This window comes from Rhinolophus sinicus, chromosome 17 (genome assembly GCF_057876585.1).
Source record: "Rhinolophus sinicus isolate RSI-liver-muscle chromosome 17, RSI-T2T, whole genome shotgun sequence".
Taxonomy (NCBI): domain Eukaryota; kingdom Metazoa; phylum Chordata; class Mammalia; order Chiroptera; family Rhinolophidae; genus Rhinolophus; species Rhinolophus sinicus.
In genome coordinates, this window is record NC_142517.1 from 150,344,203 (window position 1) to 150,371,009 (window position 26,807).

At 39.3% G+C, this 26,807-nt stretch overlaps 1 protein-coding gene across 5 annotated transcripts in view; it reads left to right on the forward strand.

Moving 5' to 3' along the window:
- The window catches only part of TANC1 (tetratricopeptide repeat, ankyrin repeat and coiled-coil containing 1), a 218,548-nt gene that overhangs the window by 53,698 nt on the left and 138,043 nt on the right, over positions 1 to 26,807 (forward strand). For all 5 annotated transcript variants that reach the window (XM_019727214.3, XM_088794246.1, XM_088794245.1 and 2 more), the window contains one exon: positions 16,976 to 17,055. In XM_019727214.3, the coding sequence (XP_019582773.3) occupies positions 16,995 to 17,055 (61 nt within the window). In that variant the 5' untranslated portion in view covers positions 16,976 to 16,994. The remainder of the gene's footprint in view (positions 1 to 16,975; positions 17,056 to 26,807) is intronic.

Here is a 26,807-nt window from a genome sequence, read left to right on the forward strand (position 1 = left end):
GCCGTCTGTGCGGGGCGGCTGGCTAGCAGGCTTTCATATTCTGCACTCAACCCTTCCTGCCGTGTCTTGCTCATCTGTGAAGACGATGAGCTTGTTCATGACCCCGAAATGTTGGGGGGATCCTTTTAAAAGCAGAACTTCTCAACAAGAGCATGTCAGGGCAGTGCAGATCGGAATCGCCCATGAAGCTTTAAAAATTAGGATACCGAGACTCTCCCAGGTGGGCTGAACGAGAATCTCGAGCATAGGGAAGGAGCCTTTGCAGTATAGGTTTGTTTCTTTTTAAAGCTCCTCCAAGGGCGATGGTGTGTAACTTCTTGAAACATATTTGTATGTGGAGTAGACTTAAAAACAAAAACTCTTTCTCAGCCTGAGCAGATGTTTGGGGAGAATTATTTTTGAACTCGCCTAACTAGTTTAACCAGTTTATACTGCCAACCCAAACATTCCCTTGCTGTGCCATAATTTGCATCGCAGGACCATTTTATAACTTTAAAATTGCCTGTGACAACACTTTCTATGGTTGTTAAGTATACAAGGAACGAGGAAAATGACATTGAAGAACAGTTTACTAAATTTAACAAGAGCTTAGGTTTATTTAGAAATCCAGGTGGGAATCTGCTTAAATGGAATTTTACCTAAGTATGCAGAGATTTGCATATCTAAACCAAAGCCTTTCGTCCTGTGGTAACACATTTCTCAAAGTAACATTGAACTAGCAATTTAAGTGTATTGCCCTTGGAGATTTATTGGACAGGAAATTTATTTAGTAAGTTACACGTTTTTTTTTCCTCCTCCAGTTTTTGGATGGCAGAGAATTAGCCAATTTTTCTTTTCTCCTTCCCTGGGACCAACGTCAGGAAGTAGATAGGAGCTTAAAAGGAAAGATCATTTTAAACAGTTTTTGTGATTTTTAACTATGCCTCTTTTGCAATTCCCTTTCTATGAAAGAAAACCTTGCTATTTGAGGTTTTATGAATTTGATGGGTTTGATGGGGAATGGGGAGCTTCTGTTTTGAAATAATTTACTGTTTAGGAGGGACCTTACAGATGACCTATCATCTGGATTTCATCGCCTCAACTTCACAGAAACTGCTCTTGTTAAGGTCACAAATGGCCCATGATAGGACTCCTGACATGACTTTCCTGTAGCACTAGATACTGCTGTCCACTCTTCATTTGCAACTTTCTCCTCTGGGTTCCTTTGCAACATTCTTGACTGCTTTTCTTTTCCTCCTTTCATTTCTTTCTAGATCCTGCTGTGTCTGCCCTTAAATGTCCCTGGTTCCCTGGGCTTTCATCCTTGGTGGTTTTCTTTTAGTCTGCTCAGCATTTTGGGGGGACCTCAGTACTTCCATGACTTCAGCTACCACCCACATGTAATGGCCCTCAAGTCTCTGAGTTCACCCTCATCTCAATTTTTTGGGCATTTCTACTTGGATGACTCATATGTACTTTTCACTTGGGATATCCAAACTGAATTCATGTCCCTCCTAATTATTGCCTCCATTCCTTCCCCCCCCCCCCCACTCACATCCTCTCACCCCCAGGCTCTGTCTGCGTTCCCATTTTGGTCATTGGCACAATTCAAGCCGGAAGTGTGATTCATCCTTCATGCTCCCTCAGTCAGGCCCATATTTTAATTGGCAATGAAATCCTTTCATTTTAAAGTCCTAAATAAAAAAGGAAAAGGCCATTCTATGGACATTTCATTATTATGGGCTTTAAAAGTTGTACTTGGCAAACTGGTAGTCGTGGGGATGTGAAATACAGTATGGGTAATGTAATCAATAATGTTATAAAGATCGTGTAGGGTGCCAGATGGGCACTGGACTTATCAGGGGATCACTTCATAGATTATGTGGGTGCGCCTGACCACTGCGCTGTACACCTGATGCTGATGTAGAATAATATTGAACGTGAACTATAAGTAAATATATATGTGTATATACAGAGGGTGCCAAATATATATATATATATATATATATATATATATATATATATATATATATGTATGTATGTATATATACACACACATTTTAAGAAAGGAAAACTATTAAAATTGTAATAATTTATACCGATAACAGAAGATGAATACAAGTCACGTTTGACTTCTGCAATCACAAGAGCTGCTCAAAGTGGTTACCATTGGCGTCCAAACACTTCTGATTACGGCGAACTACTGCTTGAGCAACGTTGACCAAAGTGTCCACTTGTGTACATTTTTTTGGCACCCCCGGTGTGTTTATGTGGTCACAGGATATAAAGTACAGCATAGGGAATATAGTCAATGGCATTGTAACAGCTATATACGATGTCAGGGGTAGTAGCCTTCAGGGGGGCTTATCACTTTGTGAGGGATGTAAATATCTAATCATTATGTTGTTTTGTACACCTGAAACTAATGTAATAAAAAAAATTTAAATAAAAAAAAAATCTGTACTTGGGCTTAAATAAGCAGATACAATAATGAGACAGTTACGACCATTACGTAATACACATTTGATGCTAGGCATAGTCCTAGCTACTTGTCATGCGTTATTTCTAATTTTCACAGCTATTCTGTGGTAGATCATCTGTTGTAAATAGGAGCCTAAGGTTCCTAGAAATGAAGTTACAGTCTCAGGCTCACAGTGGGGTTAGGATTTGGGGATTTTAAATCTATGGGTTGGTCTGCATGACTCCAGAGTCTTTGCCATTATGTCACTCTGTCTTGCTCTGGTCCTGTAACGCTGCAACTCTGCTTTAATTTTTGGTGAGTAGCCTGACTTTGTTGAAGGCAGGAAACTGGGTATTGTTTATTATTTGTATGTGTTATGATACATATTTTTTCTTACATAGTAGGTGCTAAAGACAAGACTTTTAATGGCAAAACCACGGTCCTTGTCTTCGGTGGCTTCATCCGGATTCAATCCCTGATTCTTCTGTTAGCTGAGCATTAGCTGGGTGGCCTGAGATGAGGACAGTGGGATCACACTGCAAATCCTCGCGTGGTTTTTTATGCGAATCAGATGGAGTGACATGAGAGAAAGTACTTTAAAATTCAAGGGCATTTTTGAGAAGTTCTTTTTAATTGTGGAAGTCGATAATTGGCCGGCGTGGATGAGTCTGTCTTTTTTGTTTATAAATGACAGCGTGAGAAAGTATAAACTCTTCTGGATGTCTGATCATGTCGATTGAGTCATACATGTGTCGGCAATAATAAAGACAGAGAAGGCTCTTTCAAGTAAAGACCTTGTTAATAAGTATAGTACGTGTATACAGAGTAAACATAGATCTAATTTTTATTCGTTCTGAGCATAACTATTTTAGAATGGATAAGGCTATGATCTACAAAACCAGGTAGCTCATATTTAAGTATAGGCAGGTGAATGAAAGCAGAGTCTACTGAAGTTTTCTTTATGCTGTTAAATTGATCTTGGGAGGGTGGGTTTGGCTACGTTTTATGCTGTTCTGAAAGGAACCCTAAATAGTGGCACAGATTACTGTGTTTTGTTTCCTCATAGACCTCTCATTTTGCTCATCCTGAAAAGAAAACGCTGTTTGTTTTTCTTCATAGTTCTCCCTTTCCCGTCATATTTTGGTAACAAACTTTTTCTGAGGAGAGGTCCCCTTTAATGAGTATGTAAAACCACTTTGTCATTGTGGAATTTAGAAATCGTTTACCCTTTCTAAGTATCAATTTTTTACAAAATTGCCCTATAAGTTTGGGGCAATGCCATGTATTTTGTGGGTGGTTTTAACTGCAACGTGACAGATAATGTCCCTGAAGCATAGTCGATCCTTGGTGAGGAGTAGCTTTTATTGCCCAGATTCAGTTACCAGAAGCCTAACTTCTCTGATTTTAAAAAGGCTTAAACTGATCTGTGAAGAAAAGATTCAGGAAGAAGTGAGATGGAAAGGAAGGGAGGAGAGTCTAAAGCCATGGTTCTTAGGAGGATGGTCCCTAAGGCACAGCATCATCATCAGCTGGGACTCGTTAGAACCATAAAGGCTCAGCCTCATCCCAGACCTACAAATGAGACATGCTGTGGATGGGGCCCAGCCCCGGGGTGGCTTACCAGGCCCTACGCACTCTACTAGGCCTTAAGTTAGAGAAGTCGAGCTGCAGGCTTTGAGGGTAGGTCAGTGGGGTAGTGCTGTGCTCCCCAGGGTGGTGGAGGGCGTGAAGCGGAGGTCAAACTGCTGAGACTCCGTAATTTGATCGGACAAGGAAGCCGTGAGGAGGCAGAGTCTGGTGGATGAAAAGGGGTGATACTTGTCAGTAGGAACCTGGAACGCAGGCTGGTGAGTAGGCTTTGACGGTAGAGGAAGAGGAAGATGAGTTTAGTTTTGGACATACTGAGTTTGTGCTGCTGGTGTTGATGTCAGCAGAGGTAACACAGTGGGGGAAACAGATTTGTGAGCCACCCTCATGGTGGTGGCGGTGGAAAATGTAGTTTTCAGATTGTTTATCTGAGGAAAACAGTGCAGAGAAAAAGAGAGCTAAGATTGGTTGTTTTGGAATTGGATATTTGGGATTGTGGCATCCAGTTTCTCTTTCAGAAGGATAAGTATCAGTGTTTAAGAATACATGATGATACCATTTTAGATAGAACCAAATTATCACCATCACGTTGGAGCTTTGTCATAAAGCTGTCTTTAGGCCTCATGCTTGTGCCATAGAGGCTGTTCTCGGCCATCATTTAACCTTGAGATCCAAGACTTAGTGTGCGAACAGAAGGGTTCTAGTGTGTCTTTCCTCCAAGACAGGAAGTGGAGTGCTGTGGTCAGAGTGAAGATGTGCTTGGGGCAGGCTGCTGAGTTTCTCCAAGTATCAATTTCTTCATCTGTCAACCAGGACAATTATGGTTCCTACCTCCTCTTTGTGAGGACTAAACAAGATACTTCCCAGTGACAAACTTAGCAGAGCCTGCCACTGGGTACATGTGTGCTTTGCTCTTATTTTCATGGTGGTTTGTTGGACTTGTAGAGTAAAAGTTTTCTCTTTGACACAGATTTACAGTATTATTAAGAGGAGGTAATTATCAGAAGTCATAATATAACTCTGAGTTGAAGATGAATGGATTTGTGGTTTTCAGTGAATTTTCAGTACATTGAAATATGGGCTTTATTAGGTTTGTGAGAAGGCATAAGGGAGTTGGCTTGGGAAGTTTGACTGCATAAAAACAAGGACCAGATATTTAAAAAGTTATTTTATATCCAGCTTTGTTGCAGACTCACATATTTTCCTGTACGAGAAAGATGTTTCAGTGAGACCATAAAAACTCAGTACATCTGTGCAACATCTTCATTATATCGAGAACAATTTCTCATCCACTGTCTTGGATTCAAAGTCATTCAAGAAACATGTGTTCCTGTTTTCTGCTGGGTTTTAATTGGACTGTTTGGACCACACACTTCTATTTAGGAAATAACTTTGTATCTGTGCTACATGTATGTGTGTGAAGAACCTTCTCAGTTTAGAGACTGTAGCTTCTGAAACTCGGCTCCCCTCCCTGCAACTTGGAAGAAAAGTGACCTGTGTGCATACGTACGTTCATGTGTGGTTTCTGTGCCACTTCACAGTACTGATTTTGTTCCTTAGGTCTGAGCTATGTTTCATCCTGTCTCTGTGTATTAAAAGAAGTGGTGACAGAATCCATGATCAAAGGTTTCACTGCAGAGCTACTAAGGGCTTTAATTGAACATTTCACTGGGTTTTAGAGAAGAAAAAAAATCAGATGTTCGTACATAGCGTGTCACATGACTTGAAGTGTAAAGCTTGAACTTTGAGTTTGATTAAAGTTTCATTGGGACTCCTATAAATGACATTTGTAATCTTCATGCGTAGGAATTCCTCTGTAACTCAAAATGTAGCCAAAGTGTGTTTTGCTTTTGGGTCGGTTTGAATGCCTCCAGTTTAGCTCAGACCTACTATCCCAGCTCTTCTAGAGCTACACAAGGCTTGCATCTTCCTGGGAAGTGTAGCTGTTGCCACAGCTGAAACAGGGAGCCAGACGTAGGTAATTTTATTAGCCCAGAAAAAGTCTTATGCTCTTGCAGCTGTCGTAGGTCCTAACCATGAAAACAAAAACCGTCTCAGTTATCCACGATCCATGAGAAATTGGCAATGGCCCAATGTATGTTCATGTATTTTGGACTCTGAATTATATTTATTTTTATACAGGCATCCCCTGATTTAGGGCACACAACTGGGGAACGGCCTGACTCTGTGAGACAGTGGGGGTGGGGAAGGCCAAGCCTTGGGTCCTGCCCTTGCTAGGAAGCCAGATCCAGTTTACTGGAAGACTATACTTGTTGGATCTTAAATGCTTTTAAAAAGCATAAGGAGAGCATCCAAGAAAGCAACAAAACCAATATAAAATAGACTTGTGTCAAGTAGTCAGCCTGGCTTTCTTGTTTTTATATATTGTCCCACACTGTACATTGCCACAGGCCTTTCTCCTTCCATGCCAGGTTGGTTATTGTGGGTGAGTTTGTCATTTGGCGGTGATGGACTTACTTGATAAATAGAACTTTCACAGACTACTCTGAAAATGGGACTTGCCAGGAGCGGTGCATATGGGGCATACCCAATCCTGCTAATGTTTGCCAATCAGTAAATTGCTGTTTAGTTTTCTGAATTTCAGTGGTTCTGTGAGGGGGATAAAACTGAGCTGCTGTTTCTCTAGAAGCATGTGAGCTATTATGGCTCTTGGCAACTCTGAGTAATTGTTCCACTGAGTCTGACCCTGATTCTCTGGTCAGGGTCCCTCACCCCTGGGTCACTGGATGGACTTCAGGACTTCTGTGAACTGGGATGGGTGGAAATAAGTTTGACATCCTTACTTGCACTAATCTCTAACCAAAATGTGGCCTTTCCTCCAATCATGACAGTGGGCCACAAACCAGGTGTATCATTAGCACCTGTGGCTTTGGCACATAGAAATTACAGATTTTTGAATCAGGTTGTTGGAGATAGTTTAAACTGTCATTTGTGCCCATCACTGCTTAGAGAACTACAGTAGCTGTAAGAACTGCAGCTGTGTCTTGTATTTTATGCCTTAAGCACACATTAATATTACCACAGATTTGCTTTTTAAATATTTTGATATCTGCGTTTCATTATAACTGATTTTCCTTGTAATCGTATTTTTTTTTTTTAATTGGGGAATACTGGGGAACAGTGTTTTTCCAGGACCCATCAGCTCCAAGTCAAGTTGTTTTCAGTCTAGTTGTGGAAGGCTCAGCTCACTGGCCCATGTGGGAATTGAATCTGCGACCTTGTTATTATGAGCACTGTGCTCTAACCATGATGCAAACTGGCCTCCCACTGGAGGCTCAGGTCCAAGCTCAAGCCATTGCTTCTCGTTGGCCCATGTGGGAATCAAACCGTCGACCTTGGTATTATGACTTGAAGTGTAAAGTCACCACTGAGCCAACCAACTTCCTTGTAATCGTATTTTCAATGTCAAAATCATTCAAAACATTCTGGTTAAAGGGTGTAGATGGCTGAAGTGGTTCATGGCACTTAAAAGGTCACAAAATCCTGCCTTGGATGGCCCCACCCTTGTGCTTTGAGACTGGGTTTGTTAACATTAAAAAAAAAAAAAAAAAAGTCTTAACATATTTAGTTTTTGTTTCCTGGTATGACTTATCCTTGACTTTTATCATCTAGAGCTATTGGGGGCTATTGCAGTGAATTAAAAAATAAAGCCATTGCTCCTTCCCACGTGATCTTTCTCACAGGCCGCTGTGTCGGGCCCCTTTAAGACGGCTTACTGCAGCCAAATGTGTATGGCCGAGAATGGTTTCCCTTACAAATTTCAGATAAGAGCCCAGTGATGCATGTGTTATATTTGCTTTAGCGATGGGAGGAGAGATGCTGCATGGCTTGTGTGGATTGGATTCAGCTCTCCACTGCAGGCATACCCTAATTTATCTGGAGAACTTTATGCTCAAGGCTAAAACCTTATTACGTCTATTGGACTGTGTAAAACTGCCCAGAGAAAAAAGTCTGTCCTCAGGCCATTCTTTACCTCGTCCCGTCACCTTTTAACAGGTTTCATGCAGTTCATTTTTTGCGTCCCTCTTTCACATAATTCTTACCTTTTTGGTAAGTGTAAGGAATAAGGGACGCATTGCCCAGATAACACAGAGGTCTTTGCCCCAAATAATCTTACCCACTGGCAATATGGGCCACCTCCCAGTTTCTCCCCTAGTGAGCTTATGAATTTAAGAGCGTGCTCATTTTAGCATGTATTTTTGTTGCATGATGCCTCCACGTTACACACATTGACAGCACTATAGTTTGAAATAACTCTGACAATTTGGATGTCTAGCAGAACTTGTGGGAATAGAGAGTAGGTGTCTCTCAATAGAAGTAAATTCTCTTTTTAAGGATAGGTTTGAGGCATGGCATGCTGCTCTGGGAGTGGAGGTGTGTGTGTGTGTGTGTGTGTGTGTGTCCCTGTGTGTCCGTCCTTGTGTGTCCATGTCCATCTACCTCATGAGGCCCCTGACAGCTAGTCTCTCTCACTTATATCCAAAAAAGGAGGCATAGGGTAGGGATTGCCTGGTCACGCTCGGGAGCCAGACTGGCTGGATGGGCACCCCAGCTCAGCCCCTGTGAGCTGTGTGACCCTGGGCCTGTCACTAGCCTCTCTGTACCTTTGTAGAATGGAGATACTTATATCTAGACCTTCTGTAGAGGATAGATTTGGGGATTAAATGACTAGATGCTAAGTGCTGAGAGCAGCACCTAGAATATAGTTAGTGGTAAGTTAAGTGTCGCTGCCTGCACATTAAAATCACCTGGAGGGAGTTTTTTGTTTTTTAAAACAAAAAACAACAAACTACATCAGTACTGAGAACTCCGGTCCTAATGAAAGTAGGACCTGGGGAGGTTATAACCTTGTTCAGAGCATCATAGCAAGTCACTGACAGAAGTGGAGGAAAGGTTTTAATGTCTTATATTCTGGGGCTTTAAGTGAAAGATCCATCTGTCAGCTACATAAGCAAGAGATCTTTCTGTAATGAATAGCTGCCTTTCACCGGGCATCTTTGAAGTTGTCTGACCTTTTTCACTTCGAGTCCAGATGCAGTGTAATTTAAAAAATTTAATTTTTTTAGATTTATAATACCAGACTTCATTCAGCTGGCATTGATTGATGGAGTGCCTTTTAACACTTTTTGAAAATTGGGACTTTCTGGCATGTCTTCAAGGTCTCTTCTCCTTTCAGACTAAAAGCCTATCACCCGTGCCATAGACTCCTCCAAGCGGCTCTTTTTTCAACTGTGGTGATGGTTTATCTGCTCTTGTGATGATAGTCATCTTATGAACAAAAAATAAAGTTTCCTCTTTAAAATTATAATACCGACAGGGGTTCGACTGATATTTTCCAGTTGAGCAGGAAGGGAGCAGTATTCCTGTTAGAGGAGTCTGTGAAAGGCAAAATCACTCGCCCGTAGTCGTTTTGTTTATGGAATGCCTCTTACCTTTATTCAGGGAGTTGTAGTTGTTCCACGTCAAAAAGGTGGCCAGTGCGGGTGGGAGATCATAGCTCTATTGTATGATACAAATGGAAAACTGAACAGGAAGGAGAAGGGGAAAGAGAAGAGACTATAATCAGGGCGTGGTTGTTATGGAGCTAACGGCCATAATGAGGGTTGGGACGTGGGTCTCCAGTTGCTGTAAACCTGACACTGGGGGGCACCCTGTGACCCTCGTCACATCCTCTGCAGAGCTGTGAGAGAGGATGGGACCACATTCAAAGACTTCTTCATCTTCAAACCCTAGGTGGTTCTCTGTGAACTGTTGTCTGATGGTCCCGCGGGGCCCAGCGTTGATGTTGGCTTTCTCCCAGGTCTCCTTCACTGGGTCCGTAACAACCAACCAGTCACTCCCATGCAAAAGCCCCCGTGTATTTGAGGCTTGCATTCTGTGCTCTCCTGGTCACCTCCCTGTCTCCACTCCCCCAAGTTCAATGAGGACTTGGGAAGTGGCTTCTCAGTGCCTGAGCTTTCAGGTCAGCCCTGGGTTCAAGGCCCAGCTCTACCTTTATTAATTGTGTAACCTCAAGAAAGTTGTTAGAATCTAAGTCTCTGCTTCCTTCTTTATAAAAAATAAACAGTAAACTATCTCAGGTTATTTTTGAGGGTAAAATGAGATTATATGTGTACGCAAAACTTTTCATCTCACCTGCCATAGAGTAAACACTAGTTATTAGGACAGTGGATGATATTCCAAATCCTGCCTCCTGCAGTAGCATCCGAATGACCTTTCCTCAACCAAGAATCAAGCTCCTTGACTTTCTTGCTTCCAACAACTCTCCCTTGAGGCCATTCTGCGTTACCAAACCATGATATTAGTCTTTGTGTGGGCTTTATCGTTGCCTGGTATTATTCCACATGAAGTTTATTTAAAAGGACCAGACTTATTTTCAACTTTTTCATTCACTTGGTCCGACTGTGCTTGCTCTTTGATGTCTTTGAGATACCATGCCTGTTGTCTCTGGCTGTCATACCTCGCAAGACCTCACTCCCTTCCTGGCTAGCCTTGATTCCATGTGCTGTTCATCATGTGTAAGCCACATAATTTTGACCATAAACTTGGAATTAGTACTTGGTGCCAGAAGAATTCTTAAATTATTAGTCCAATCCCATCATAGGAGAGAATTGCCATTAATTTTGATTTCCCTTCCATAACAGCCCTGATGCTCCTTCCTTTAAAGAGATTTCTTTAATGTTTGTTGTACCTTATAAGGTACATTGTTAGGTACCGTGGGGATTTGTATAATTCCAACATTTTTCACTATGACTTTGATTGGTAACCATATTGTCAGTACAAAGTGGGATGTGGAATTAAAGATCCCTTTTGACTACCACGGCTCAGGAAGGCTTTATGGAGAAGGTAGTGTTAAAAGTTGGACTGACAAATTCCTTCACACTATACAAAAGAGACTCTTGTAGCCTTAAGGAAGTAACTTTGTGGTATTTTGCTCCAAAAGTGAAATATCCTTTTTGCCAAGTAGTTACCAAAATGAGACCGTCTTTAAACAAACGTAGGTATAGTCATTTTCTTGAAATACCAACTTGAAATACCAACTTAGGAGAATCAGATTTTTTAAAGATACTTGTCCTGAAACAATTCGTATATCTTCCTATAGAATATTTTAACTATAGATTGAAAGTGATTTTAATCTAATAGGAAGTTTCCACTTAATTTTGTACATCATAATTTAAACATTTGAGTTCAAACTTCATGCCCAGAACTGTATTATATTTACGTTACCTGTGACTGTAAATTTACTATGCTTCAAATAACTCTTACTCAAATCTGAAGTCTTTTTGCCTACGTCAAACCTAATTATAAAGAACAGTAGACTTAGAGGTGCAATTTATAGAAGAGGTTTGAATAAAGAAGACCAAATGGTTGGGCTTATGTGTCTTAGGGAATAAATTATAGCCTAATAATACCATATTTTCCAGCTATGCAAGTTAAGCAAAACCAAAGGCTAAGCCTTTACTCATTATCACAGTTGCTTTCTGTTTGCTTGATCAATAGTCCACTCTCCTCTCTCTCCCCCAGCTTTTCTAGACAAAGCATCTAAATCCCAGAGAAGTTCAATGACTGGTTCCCAGTCACAACGCCAGGACCAGGGCTATAGGACTAGCTCTCTTGATTACTATGTTGTTTCTACTACAGGGGGAAAAAAAAAGTGAGAGCGACCTCCTGGAATTTCAAGTATTCATCAAGGGTTGGTATTTCCCAGCCTCATGGGATCTCTAAAAGAATGTTGAGATATAACTCTTGCTTTCAGAAAGCTTCTATAAGGCAGTTTCCCGTGAATTTCCAGCTAACAACCAGTGTGCCCCCTGTAGCAGACCTCTTTGTTTCCTTTGCGGTCTCTATTCTGTTTTGTTTTCTCCCATTTGCTCTATTCTATATTATTTATCTTATAGGCTGTTTCAAACCTCCCACTGCCACCACCCATTTCCTTTCTTTTGATAAACACTAAAGGTTGCTAATGCAAAGAATAGTTCTGAAGCTAGTCCCACAGAAGACAAGGTGATTATTTAGATGAGTCTTATACCTTACAAGGTTGAGAAAGAAATTTTGAGCCCCTAAAATTGAGGATGTTTTTGATGTCTCTCCCTTCTCTGGGGAAAAAAATTCTTAAAAATTATGTTTCCAATATTTAGTTTCCAGTATTTTCACTTGTCAGTATTGCTACTCTAGCATTATTGATTTATTTTGACAAAACAAAAGAGGCACTTTCAGAGACAACGTTGCTTTGAGGTCAGACGGATGGTTTGATGGGAGAAGCTCCTTCAGATGGAGTGTGTACAAAGTGGGTGTTTAGTTATTCTGGATAACTGGATTATACGATTTTTATTATCTTGAGATTTTAAGGTTAATTCAGTTGTGGACATGAAGGGATTTACAAAACGCAGCATTTTCCTCCCTTGTATTTCATTGCTTGGTGTCACGTGGATTTAACTGAGTTTACTTGAATTCCTTGTGAGTAAGAATTTATAGGAATGTTCTTCGTAACTTATAAACTGCTATAAATGTTGGTTAATTGCTTGATTTGGAGGAAATCGTTCATCTGTGTTCATTGCAGCGCTGTTAAATCTGTCAACAAATACTGAGAACAGAGTGGATGTGAAGCCTGTGTTCTGGCTTCTGTTTGTATCTGTTAAAGAATAAACATAGTCCCTGCCCTCAGCTCACAGATTTGACCTGCAGTTGTATAAACACGCAGTATGGCACACTCCAGAAGAGGAAAATTTTCATGCTAGTGTTACTCTGTGATTTCAGACAAGGAGGTCGTCGTGATGATACTGCATCTGGTTGACAGCGGAAATAGATTTTTGCCTTGTTTTGAAATCATCTGTCTTACCTAGGGCGATTTTTGTTATAGTTTCTATACTATTGTAATCACTACATAGAATTCTAACACATAACTGGGGGACACTGTGCCTAGCCCCAAAGACTTTGTGTTAAAGGAGAAATCCAAGAAGTGAAAGTAAACTTGATAGTTGATTTAACTTCTGGGGGTTTTAGAAGGAAGTCTCAATGGTGGTTAGGAAATGTAGATGTTGAATGATAGTAGAAAAAATAAGGACATTTGCATGACTTCAGATCATTGGTCTTCTAAGGATAATGTCACATCCTCACATTTTATTTTCTTTGAAATGAACATTATAGGCAATTTTCTCCCATTAGTTAATTTCAGTTTTTGTAGCCTAGAGGCTGGTCGTACCCTCTTCCTCAAAAGTATATAATATAAAGAAATGATAGCTGAAGTTCTCTACTTTTTCACAGACTTATTTTTAAATATTCAAATCCAACCATATATTTGTACTACTTGCTGTTGTAGAGTCTTAGGTTTTATGGGGCAGAAATTGAGGTATTTGGCCAGTATTTGAGTTATACCTGTGCGTGTTGGTCTATAATATAATTTAAAGTGAAAAATAACAATATACCTTATGTTATGCTAATATTTGTAATGTTTGTCTGTACGTACTTCCTTATCACATGTATGGTCTTCTAGTAGCAACTTGATAGCTTCTGTCAGTTCCTTTTCAGGGCTTATCATTTAATCAGTTGGGTCTGAATTACTGTGTCTGGAAGGCTGGTTTGTATCATTTCTGTTTGGCTCACTTCTGTGGTAGGACCTGCGTTCACCCTTTTTAGGGGTAAAAAATGACAGTAGTTGAAGTTGCTGTGGGAAGGGATGTGTGTGTGTGTGACGACGATGCAGACTTGTCATTCAGGGAGAGGCTGCTGGCTGCCCTCACGAGACTGTTTCATGGTAGCATTTACATTCAAGAACGTATTACCGTCTTCCTTTTGGTGCTCAAACTGGAGTCAGAAACCCAATATTCTCCATGTCTTAAATGGATGATACTTGGCCAAGTGATTCCCTTTAACAAAGCCCATGAGAACTTTTGTTTAAAGCCAGAACATCCGTTTATTAATTTATCCCCAGAATCATATTTGTCAACAAGCCAGTCAGTTGTGTTGGGTTGATTAGACCAGCACACTATCTCCCTACTGTTGTTAGGCTAAGCAAGGAGCCAAATTATGCGGTGCTCCTCAGTGGGAACAGAATCAGAACAAGGGAAAATAGTTCTGTGATGCCAGTTACATACACGTAGCACTGGGCTCCAAAAACCTGATGGGTTCATTTCCGGAGTTGGATATGGGTGTGTGTGTCTATAAGTACATAGATATAGTCTAGACAATCTTTTCTGGACGATACTGCCAGTGTTGGCCCCCAAACTATTACTATAGGTGCTTTTTCTGATGACCCAACACCCCTTCAGATGATCATAGTCTTTAGGTCCATTGATGAAAATCAAGTTTTGGGGCAACCGGATGTCTCGGTTGGTTGGAGCGTGAGCTCTGAACAGCGGGATTGCTGGTTCGATTCCCACATGGGCCAATGAGCTGCGCCCTCCACAACTGGATTGAAGGACAACGACTTGGAGCTGATGGGCCCTGGAGAAACACACTATGCCCCAATATTCCCCAATAAAATTTATAAAAAAATCAAGTTTCAGTTACATGTTTTGGGTCATGGATAATTGGGACTCCCAGTGAGTCTGCATATCTCCACTCTGATCACAATTTAACTCACTGGGAGCAGTCTTATTTTGTTCCCTTTATGTGTGTGTGTTTCCTTACTTTTGCACTCAGGTATAATCAGTTTCTCCAGGTCACAGTTTGGGTAGCTTTATAGAATATAAATATAAGCTGTTACCCTTGACTTGCTATTTAGGGAGGAAAGCAGAAACTGAAAAAAATTCTTAACAGCAGATATCTGATAGCCTCTTTCACTTTACTAAAGACCACTGACGTAGAAGATGTGACTATCCTGAAAACAGCTGAGCTTCCCCCAAAATAGGACACAAGGTCCCTGGGATGCCCAAATCACAGTCTCCTAGTCCTTGCCCTGTGGGACATATATACCAAGTGGCACATTGGCTGGGCTGTGGATTGTTGCTGACTAGGGTGATTAATCAGGATTCATCTGGAATAGTTCAAAAGGGACCTTGGACGAGCTCTGTTGGCATGATTCCATTAATAGTTTTATTTTTAAAGTATATAGTCCTTGCTAAATGACAGGCACTGAAGGTTGATTGATTTATCTGGAGAGGAAAATACCTGGGCTTATTAGGCATCTATTTACTTATTATTTACTTTTGCCTGTCATTCTTTATGCCACATTTTACATGGTTTCTTTTTTAGGCACTACTGTCAGGAGAAATTTGTGTTTCCAGAGTTCCCCTATGGAAGTGCACTGTGGCCCTCTTCCAGATTCAGTGCTTGCCCTTTAGGTGAAACCCACATCTTTTCACCAGGGTTCATTCAAGTAGCATTTGTAAAAAGAATTAGGCTCTAAGCTGTGCCCCTTTTGTGTGCAAAGAATTGTTGTAAGATGATTTAACCCTAATAAACTTCACTATCACATTCTCCAAATTCTGCTTAAGATGTTATCTTTCTAGTATCTCTCAGGTGTGTGTGTTTGTTGTTGAATTTTTTTGTTTGATTACTGTTGCCCAAAGCTTTCATTGCTCTGAGAAGACAGGCCAGTCCAGAAGGAGGACCCTGGCTGAGAGTCTGCAGATTTGGATTCTGGCCCTGCCTTAATTAGCTGCCTGACCCCTGGGCAAGTCAGCCTCCCAGGGTCTCTGTTTCTTCGTCAGGAAAACAAAGGGCTTGGAAAAATAAATACAGGCCAGGACCAAATGATAAGAAAGGTCACCCTGTGTGCTTAGTCGTGGGATTCTGTGAATGGCAGCATGTTGAAACTCTTCGTGCCTCTCAGTGGTCCCCACAAAACCTATGATTCACTTTGGGGTGGTGAGACCATGTAGGGTGTTACACAGAGGCCATTTTAAGCATTCAGGCAAACTAGGCAGGTTTGGGAACCCTGATCTGTGTAGGAGTTTCTCCCTTCCTCCCCCCTCTCTCTGCTCCTACCTCTAGTTCTTTCTTTTTTCTTTCAGAAGTAACCTGCCTGCCTTCTACCTTCCTTTCCTTTGGTGCATTGGGTGTGCTGTGATGGGTAATACAACCCACTCAGATTTGTTACTATTCGGAGTTGTCCAGCCATCTCATCTCCGTGGAGGGAAGAGGGAGCTAAAGGAGATTGTTGAAATAGTGAAAATAATGGTCCTTTTGTCTGTCTCTTGCTGTCGGGATGGTTTCATGTTTCATCTTAGGCCTGGGCCATTGTGTTGTTTTTACATGCTCAGGACAACCCCGCTTAAAAATACAGCTCATTTATTGAAAGGATTCAGCTGTAATGCCACTGGCCTGTTCCACTTTCCTCCCCACCTCCCCAAAGAGTCATAACTATCCATAGTACAAACCCACTGTAGTGTATGCTGTTTGATCACGTCCCCTGACATCAGGGTTAAAATGTGTTCCCACTGTATTTATTTTGCAACTGCTTATAAGGTGTCTTTCATTCTGATAACCTTCCAAAATGTTTTCCTTGGGGTTATATAATCACTAGCATCTGTAAAACATGTCTTTAACTATGTAACTTCCTTCTTAACCATTATCTTTTTGATTCTCTGTTTTAATGTTTTCTTTTGATGAACTGGGGCTGGGAGGACCCGCATTCCTATGCCAGACACCTTATAGTAATGTGCCTAGATTTACCCTCGTTACTTTAATTAGATATGGAATGCTGAGAATGCACTGTTGTGGGTTTTTAAAAAACTTTTATAGCAAGACCGTGAACTTCTGATCACTTCATTAAACATTATAGAACACTCCTTATGTCTTTAGCATGTAGTTTCCCATCTTACTTTATTCATAGACCATTAATGTAAAACTCAGGGCACCTTTATATCACCACTAAGCAATCTGTTTGTATGAACACAAGTTACCTCTTGTGTCAATATGCTAGTTACGGGTATATTCTAACTTACAACCATTAATTCCTCTTTCCTCCCCTCCTTTTCTCTTTAGAGGCAAAGGAGTATCAAACATGTTAAAGGCTGTGCTGAAGAAGAGCCGAGAGGGAGGAAAGGGAAGCAAGAAGGAAACAGGTATGTGTAAAAGAATGAATTGGGTCAAGCAAACATGGTGGGTGTGGAGCCGCAGGACCCCACCCCAGGCTGGGCAGATGTCAGTGCATCAGGAACCATCAGAGAAGAGATATGGGTTAGCACAAACAGCGTATTGGAATGACATGTAGTTCTGAACTTTCTTTTGAGAAGGGACTTTGAAAATTGAGTTTGGGTTCTGAACCAACTCCTTCCCTAGAAGATGTGTAAGGTTCATAATTTTAACAGGGCATTCAGATCCAGACTTTGACGTAGAGACATTCAGGGATGGCAGGTGTGTCCAGGAATTCGGTTTCTAGAAAGCCCTTTCCCTTTTCCCACATGTAATTGCATTTTATATGTTTGACCAACTGCTGGCTGACTGGTCCTCATCTTTTGAGTATCAAGTTTCCCCCCAACAGGTGTAGCCCCACTCAATGCCAGACTGCTTAATTTTCATTATGATGAGAGCTACTTAATTTGGCTTGGATTTCATTTCTGTTTGTAGAGTTCTGGTACGTATGTGGTCATTGTGACTCTACGTTCTATCCCATGTGATGAACTCCAATAAGGTTATTTTGGTGATCACTTAGTGTTATACCCCATTTCTCTCTCTAGGAAAACTACATACTGTCTACTTGTATTGCATAATGAAATTCTGTTAGTGTAGATTGATTTCCCCGTAATGTGCCATTTCACTCTGTAAACGCATGTTAATCCAGAGTTGGCAAATGGCTGGTTTTCCGAATTATTGTATTTGAATATGGCTGGTTTTCCGAGTTACTGTATATTGAATATAGCTGGTTTCCTGAGTTGTATATATTCAATATACATTTATTGTATATATTCAATATACATATATTATATATATTCAATATACAATAACTCGGAAAACCAGCCATTCGCGAACTCTGGATTAACATGCATTTACAGAGTTTTAATTTCTATTAAAATATAAATAAGCATGCTTATTTTCGTAATATTACTTTCCGTAAAATTATAGCTAACTTTTTAATTCAAAAGATTTTGTAATACCTTATGATAAGATTATTAATATCTGTTATTTCTATACTTATATATAAAGTGGACTTAAAAACTTTTTGGTTATATGGAACCTAGACAAATTTCTTGTTTATTAGTTATCCCTTAAACCAAGTCTGCAAAAATGACAAACTTACCTTAAAAGTAATCTTTGTTGTCAAGTTGCTGTTAAGATTCCATTAGTAGCTTCTCATTAACGCATGAGTAAACAGATACAAAGAAGAAACCAGTTTTTAATAATAGAAACAGGAGGCCCTAGTTAGTTCTTAACCTTAGAAAATCAACCCCTAGTTTTGAATAATTAATTAGAACTGTTACTAGGGAGAATTTTCAGTTCCCATAATTTCTGTCCAGGAGGACATTCACCCTCTGTTGGGTCACAGCCAAAACATCCTTCTCTTTATTTCTCTGAAAGGAGTTTAACAAAAAAAATTTTTTTTTTTTTTTTCCCAGTTTTGGCTCATCTGACTCATCTCAGGAACTTTGTTGTTTGCTTCGTTAGATGCCTTTGTAATTTCCAGCATAAAGTTAGATCCTAAACTATCTGGCTAGAGCTGCCAACCAGTGGCCAGAGTATCCAAGCCAAAACTCCCCCACTTAGTGATGGAGTCTTTCACAACCAACTTGCCATCCATTTTGATCAATCCAGGCTCATGTGAAATAACAGTATATAAATGGTACTCAGCACCCTGTCTTTCAGATGGGCCAGACAGTGAACATAGTTTGCATTAGAAACTTTTTCAGTTGTAGATCATGTGATTTGGGGTTTAATTCCCCCGTGTCTTTAAGAGCAACTACTGTTTTTATTTTCTGAATCACTTCTTCATAATAATTCCCACACGACGGCTTTTCACTAATGCAAACCAACTTGAAAAAGTAATGGGAACGTTTCTCATAAAACATCTGTATAATATGTGCCTTTTTCCTCTTAACTACAACCTGGTTGTATTAGTTGGGGAACAAAGCAGATGGAATTTTAAATCTTGAAGTTATGTCACAAAATGGGGAAAATACTTGGAATTTGACCATTCATATGCTGAGCTCTGTGCCAACTCTCATTATATAAGTAAATCATAGCTAAGTTTCTCTGTAAATTGAAATTGGCTAATCTGAGACTCCTCTGAAAGTTGGGTAATAGTATCTCCTGCAGTACGGAAAAATTTTGCTCTACTGTTTCCAATTAACACCAATCTTTGTTGCAAGCACAAAGGAAAATTAATTTCTATGTACTTGAACTCACAATCCTAGAAATTTAGGAAATATTCATGTCTAAAATACTGAGCTCAGCTTTTCCTATCCTTTGTAGATTGTTTTTACAGACAATCTTGAACTACCGTTTTATGAACCTATTGTGAAAATTCGGAAAATATAATCACTGAGTTAAATTTAGTATTCTTCAAAAGAAAACAACTATTTTTTTAGAAGTAGTATTGAATAGTTGGTGTACCCTCAGCTTCTATCCCTAAAAGAAGATATCACATGTACCTACTTTAAACTAATGGTAAAAACTTAGCAGGAATTGAAATTTGTTATATACATATATACATATATATATATATATATATATATATATATATATATATATACACACACGCATATGTACGTATATATGGATATTTGAAATATGTATAGTGAGATATTAAACTATTGAAAGCCATTGAGTAAACTCTAAAAATAGGAAACATCTTTTTTATGATTATGTTTTTTTTTATCTAGGAAGTGCTTATAGCTGAGCAAAAAGTGTTTTCTGGATGCTATAGAATCATACTGGAGAATGCAATATTAAAAACTTTAAAATGTGTTTTGGGAAAGTAAATTTACCTCATCTCGACCATTCCATGAGTGTGAATGAGCACTATCTTTCTCTTGACCTTGAGTTGGGCCTAAGGGAGCAAAAATCAATATTAAACTATAATGTGGGGGATGCCAGATGAGGGCATCTATTTTTTCTCTTCTTGCTCTTATGTTAGGACCTTGATCTAAAACAAGTAAATGAGGTGTTATCTTTATTTTGAAGCTCTCTAGAGAGATCTGCTACCTTTTACCATGTCTCTTTAAGTGACCTATACTATCACAAAATCTTCATGTTACTATTATTAAACTTAATTTGAAAAATGAAATAATTACTGTATTCTAAGATTGAAAGTTTTCTGTTATCAAATCTGGATCTAATAAGAGTTTAGAGTGAATATAATATCAACATAAGAAATTAATATCTTTTATGTATAGCAGCACTGTTTAGAAAATGAATAGGAAAAAGTTCCCATTTTATGATAGGAAAAAAACTTTAAATATCAACCTAAGAAAAAATATACAAGCCTTATATGGAAGACAATAACAAAACTTTACTGAAAGTCTTAAAGGGAGACCTGAATAAATGGAGAGAAATACCATATTTCTGAATGGGTAGATTCATTTTTTAAAACCACTAGATTTTACAAAATTATCTATACTTAGAGCAGTTGTAGGTTCACAGCAGAATTGAGACGAAGATACAGAGATTTTTTTGTATACCCCATGTCACCCATGCACAGCCTCTTCCATTATCACCATTCCCCACCAGAGTGGTGCATTTGTCGTACATACATTGGTACATTTGATGAACCTTGGTACATTTGAATCCACATTGACACATCATAATCACCCCAAATCCATAGTTTACATTAAGGTTCACTCTTGGTGTTGTGCATTCTGTGGATTTGGACAAATGTATAATGACATGTAACACTATTATAGTATCATATAGTGTATTTTCACTGCCCAAAAAATCCTGTCATTTGTGTGTTTTTTTTTAACACAGCATACCCAGTTGATTTAAAAAATTCATCTGGAGGAGAAAATGCTTAAGAATAGCCAAGGAAAAATTGAATGTGTGGATCAAGTGCAACTAAATAGCTGAGCCCGGTTCCCATGCCTGTGTTCTAGCTGCAAGAGAGGCCTGACAAGTGTGTATTTGTACTTCTTAGCTTCTGTAAGACAAGGTGGACTTTACCTCCCACCAAGACGCACATTGCAGAGTATTCTTCAGTCATAGACACTGGGGAGGTCCCTTCTACTTCAAAAACAAACCAAGCACAGAGATCTAGTATAACTCATTATAATAGCTACTGCTTCCATGTAGCGAGTAAATGGCTTGGCTAGTGTTTTGGACCTTTTTTGCCTACTGGTTTATAAGAAATGAAACATAATTTTATCTGACATCTGTGATACAGTCTAAGCTCACAGTTGATAGTGTTTTTGTTTTTCTTTTAATCCTGGCGGTAGTGGAATCATTCTGGAAGCATTAGATAGGCAAGGCCTCTTGTCCTTCTAGCTCTTCTCCTGCTCTCTGCCAGGCTTGAATCCATAGTCCTTTGCCTTATCCAACTCTCCTAGTTATTCTGTATTGGTGTAGAAGTAACTTCAAGTTAAGACAGAAGAGCAAAGTTCAGTGAACATTTAATTGTGGTACTGCCTCAATTAAAATATAGACTGATTAAGGATAGGTTGCTTAATATGCCAAAATAATTATTTGTTAGTCTTTCCCTTTCAATTTAATTATCTGTGTTCTTTTTACAGTGAGTGGGGGGCTTAATTTGAAGCAATTTATTAAGAAAAAAAATTTGACCTTCACCTTTTAATCGTTAAAACCCAGCTGGTTGGCGAAATATACTTGTAATGGTATTAATTAAGGCATTGGATAGTCTCTAAGCTTGAGTATGTACTGAATTAATCTGTTAGCTTTGCATCTAATCCTTCACTTTGAATTTGTAGTAAAAGGAAGCTGTTTGCCTCTAAAGTTTAAAAGCCATTGATGTGATTGTTAAATGTGGTATTTTAAGCCATTCCAGGCTGCAGTCTGGTTTTCAGTGGTACCTTCTAAAAATGCCTCAATACAAACGATGCTTTGTTTTATCTGGAAAATATGAAGCTGCTTTTGATTATTCTGTGCTGCATTGCCAATTTTCTGTGGTTGTGGACTATTATTTAGGAATTTAGTGCAGTGACTGTCTTGCTGAGGTCTGGATATTTGGTATCTTGTTGTTAACTGACCCCAAAAGTGTTTTCCAAGCAACAGAACAAGCAGAAGTAATTCAGACTAAAGGTATTGTATTTCTCTTTACCGGGGCATTTGAACAAATTCTGTAAAATATTAGGACACGATGTAAACATAGAACAGAACCCAAGCTGGTGTTTGGTAGGAGCAATAATGCTGTTCCCTCTGGTGTGGTTGATCCCTTTATCAGTTTTTCTCTTTGTTGTCCCTCATACATGTCACAAAGTCTAGAAACAACACGGCTTTTAGAATTAGAAGATACAGATGCAAAGCTGGGAAGCTTGATCACCTCCCAGTTTATTTGAACTCACACAAATTTCTTAACCTAGGTAAGCTACCTCACAGGGATGTTGTTGGATTAAATAAGAGAACCTCTTTGCAAAATTGTCTCGCTTCACATCTGGCTCTTGCTCGATATTCACTACAGCTTTGCTTTCTTGAGAAAACTCTGTGATACCTTAAAGAACAAACAAAACGCTTCCAAAACTTCTCGTTCCTTCCCTGTTAAAGAGAAAGCAGGACTGATCTCAGGCAAGAGTGAGGTTCTAAGAGCTTCTTTCCATAACTTGCCATCAACTTTAGATACTAAAGGCTCTTCTGCTCTCTTTACCCTTTCCCTCATAACCAAAGTCGGAAAGCTCAGAATTGTTTGTTGTATGATGGTTTATACTTTGAAAATCATTTATTTTACCTTTTAGCGTATATCAAGTACTTGCATTTTATCTTTTTTCTTTGTGAAGTTAAACTGAAAGGCTTTTACCCTTACTCAAGAGATTTCAGGAGTTAGCAAGCAGCCTTAAGAAGAGATTTCTAAGTACAGTTTATAAAGTTTCTGAGATGTTTCACCTCAACACATCCTTAACTAATGAAGGTTTTCATATATGGAAGCCCTGTCTCCTGTCCTCTTTGTAGCTTTCCCACAGGTTTTAGGGAAATCTAACAGATGAAAGAGTTAGGGAAGGAAGGGAACAAATGCTTACTGAGCATTTATCATATGTCAGACACCTACACACAGTGGAGCAACCTGCTCTGTCCTGACCTTCCTGTTTCCCGTGAGGGGCATAATTAGAGAAAGCTCTGGACCGAGAAGAAGGTAAAGTCAAGACTCATCCTGGATCTCCCACTTTTTATGGCCAATAAGACCTTCAGCAAGTCACAACTTATCTGAATCATCATAAAGGATGTGGCAAAATTCTCAAACAACAACACTTATTTACTTGGATCCCTTTTTGCAAGTATCTGTGTAGATGCAATAGGAAACTTAATATGAAAATATAAATTAACAATTCAGAGCCCATTCTTTGATCAACTCTAATTTCATTTGACCAATACTTTTTTCATTAAAGCTGCTTTTCTGTAAAAGACAAAAAATAATGATCCTCTTTTTGTATAGACCTCGTCTTCAAAGAGCTTTGTCATGTGTAGCTTCTTAATTCCCATAAAAAACTCCATATTTGAATTTTCATGTGACCTATTTGCATTTCCCGGAAGGGGACTTCCAAGGTTTATTTCTATTTTACAGAAATGTAAAAAACTTGATTTCATAGACTCCACTGGCAGATATAGTTACTGAGAGGGAAGGTGATCTACTAAAGACTTTTACCTCATTGGACTTATTTTTGCCATAGAGGATGATCTAAATGTATTCTTCTTCTTAAGGGGATGGGGGCTTTGACCTTGCATTTGTCCCACAGGATGGCCATCAGGAGTAACCAATTTAGATAGACTTGGCCCTCGTATAGAGCATCACATGGAGAAGCCGTTTTTCACATCTGACACCATGGAGTTAGAAAGTAGGCTTTGTGTCTCTCAACTCTCTCTGTCCCACATTCTCCCCACTTTGGTGACAGGCTAGTTATATCGTATCAGCCATCAAAGTTCCCAATGTAGACTCAGATTCTTGTCCTGTGTTCTGGGGACCACAGCACTATCTTAAGGGTAAAGAGAAAACAAGACCTGAGTAGCTGTTTTTTTAATTTTTTACTCAAAGTTTATTTGTGTCAGAGAATTGCCCATTTTTAAGGGAGTTTGAGGACATCAAACTGCTAGATTTGGTACATGATGACATTCTCTGTGCCCTGAGAGTGTCCCAGAGCACAGGTTACTGAGGAATGATGATGTCTCTGATACAGGACATGCACATAGGTGGCTCGAGTGGTTTGGGCACTTGTCTGGAGTTTTTATAGATCATCGAAATGGCTGGTAGTAGAGGCTGAGAGCCTGGATGCAAGCTCCAGGTTAAGGATGGAAGAGAGCCACCTCTACACTGCTGACGTCCTGAGGACTATGCTTTTATTTGTTTTCAAAATGGAAAAGTTTATGTATTAATGCCTTATATTTTTGTAAGGGTTTGTTTGTTCCTGCCCCACCCCAAGCAAATTTTCTAGATGACTTTAGAGTTATGTAGAGAATCCTTTCCAAGTACCATATATTAAAACATATTTTGATCTTTGATGGTGCATTTTCTTGTTGTCTTAGTTCGTGCTACCATAACAAAATATCATAGACTGAGTGGCTTAAACAACAGAAATTTATTTTCTCTCAGCTCTGTTCTGGAGGCTGGAAGCTTGAGATCAGGGCATCGGCATGGTTGGGTTCTGGTGAAGGTTCTTTCTTGCACACAGCTTCCCCGTGTCTTCACATCACAAAAGAGAGAGACAGCAAGCTCTCTGGTGTTTCTTCTTATAAGGGCACTAACTCCATCATGAGGGGGCCACCCTCATGACCTCATTTAAACCTAATTGCCTCCCAAAGGACCTGCCTTCTAATGCCATCACATTGGGGTTAGGGCTTCAACATAGGAATTGAGGGCAGAGCACATTTCAGCCTATAGCACTTGTCTTGATTGTTCTGAATACAGACAGAATACCTTATTTCACTGATTATAAAACACCATTATTTTATGTACTACTAAGTAAGAGAGAACTGCTGTCAATTAAACTGACATAATACTTTTAAAGTTTGTTATACTTACTGTTTTCTTTTAGAGAGTTATTTTTACATATCTCCATGTTTTTCATAAAATAGAAGGAAAATGTAAATAAGTTTGTTGAGATATTTCAAATTTATATTTAGAGCCCGAGCCTCCTAAATCATTTTTTTAATGAGTTGTTAATATCCAGTTTCCACACAACATGATCTTCTCAGCCATTAACAGCACAGATGCTGTGGTAGTTTTTGAGTCCTTCACGATATTCTCCCGGACTTTTCTTTCAAGCTGCAGACCTCTTTCCTGCAAATTTGATGACATCCTTTTCTGATCTCAAAAGGAGGTTTTAATGGAAGGCTTTCAGATGAAATCCAGGGTTCTTATTCTTTCCACAGTGGATCTTAAGTGGTTTGTTGACTAAAACCTGAAAGGGGTTACACTTGTGTAGTCACTCCGCCAGATGTAATAACCCAGCTTTCACAGTGACCACCTCGTTGCAACCGTTGACTGGCTGATAGCGATTTTAAGATGCCATCAACTATTACAAATACATTTGGGCTTTGGAAAAGTTAAAGTGAAAATAAATATGGTCTTTGAATCAATGCCCAATATAGTATGTGCTCATTGTAGAAAATTAGGGATATATGGGTAGGACATAGAGAAAAAGCCCTAGGGAAAAAAAGGAAAAACAATCACTCCATGATATTCTTTATCTTTTGCGGTTTCCTTTTTAATGTCATTAATCTTAGGAAAATGCCTAATGCATTATTGTACCAATATACGATTTTGTTTGGGCTCATTTTAATTGTTTCCATGTTTTTCTCATTCATTAAGAAACTCTGGAAAATACCCTTTGTACAAATCTCTGATTATTTTAGTAGAACGTTTCCAGGCAAAGAATTAATAGTGAAAGGAAATGAAGTTTTCAGAAGCTCATGGTACCTCTTGCCAAATTGTTTTCCAGAAGGATTGTATTGGTTGCCACCTGTGTAAGCAGTGTATGAGCGTGCCTGCTTGCATGACTTGCTATTAATGGATATTTGTGAATTGTAACAGTCTCTGCCATGTTTATAGATTAAAACATGTATTTGTTTTAAAATCACATTTCTTTGAGATTGATAGACCTCCTTAAATATTGAGTGTCCATTTATATTTTCTCTTCAGTGGTTGTCTTTTTATGTCCATTTTACTTTTTTTTTTTCTGTTGGGAATGTACGAAGCTCTTCAGTCTGGTTCTTCTCTTTTCCCGGTGCCGTCCCTGGTGTGTAATAGTGGGGTTTCCTTATCAAGTCATTCACAGGGGAATTTTCATTGAAGCTGTTGATAGTGAAACTGCCTGTGTTCAATGGGTAGAAGTGTGTCGTGCATTGTTAAAATTTCATGTCTGTGCTAAGGCTGGAGATCCACCAGTCTACTTGGCTTATATTTAAGAAATTTATTGTATAGAGAAACCAGAATAAAAGCATAACACTAATTCAAATGAGTCATCAGGTTTTCCACAGTACTTGAGAGCAGCCTGCCTCTGTGCACTGTCCAAAAGTCTAAGTGCTTCCTGCGACCTGAATGTGCCGGAAGCCTGGTTACTGGTGAGTTCCTAACGGCAGGCAAGGGTAGTTCCAGATAGTTAAGTATCTCCTTAATTACTCTACTTCTGAGTGGTTTTTTTTTTTGGTTTGTTTTTGTTTTTTGTTTTTTTTATCCATGGCTCATATTCTTGGATTATTATGTACAGGAATTCTTTTTCAAATT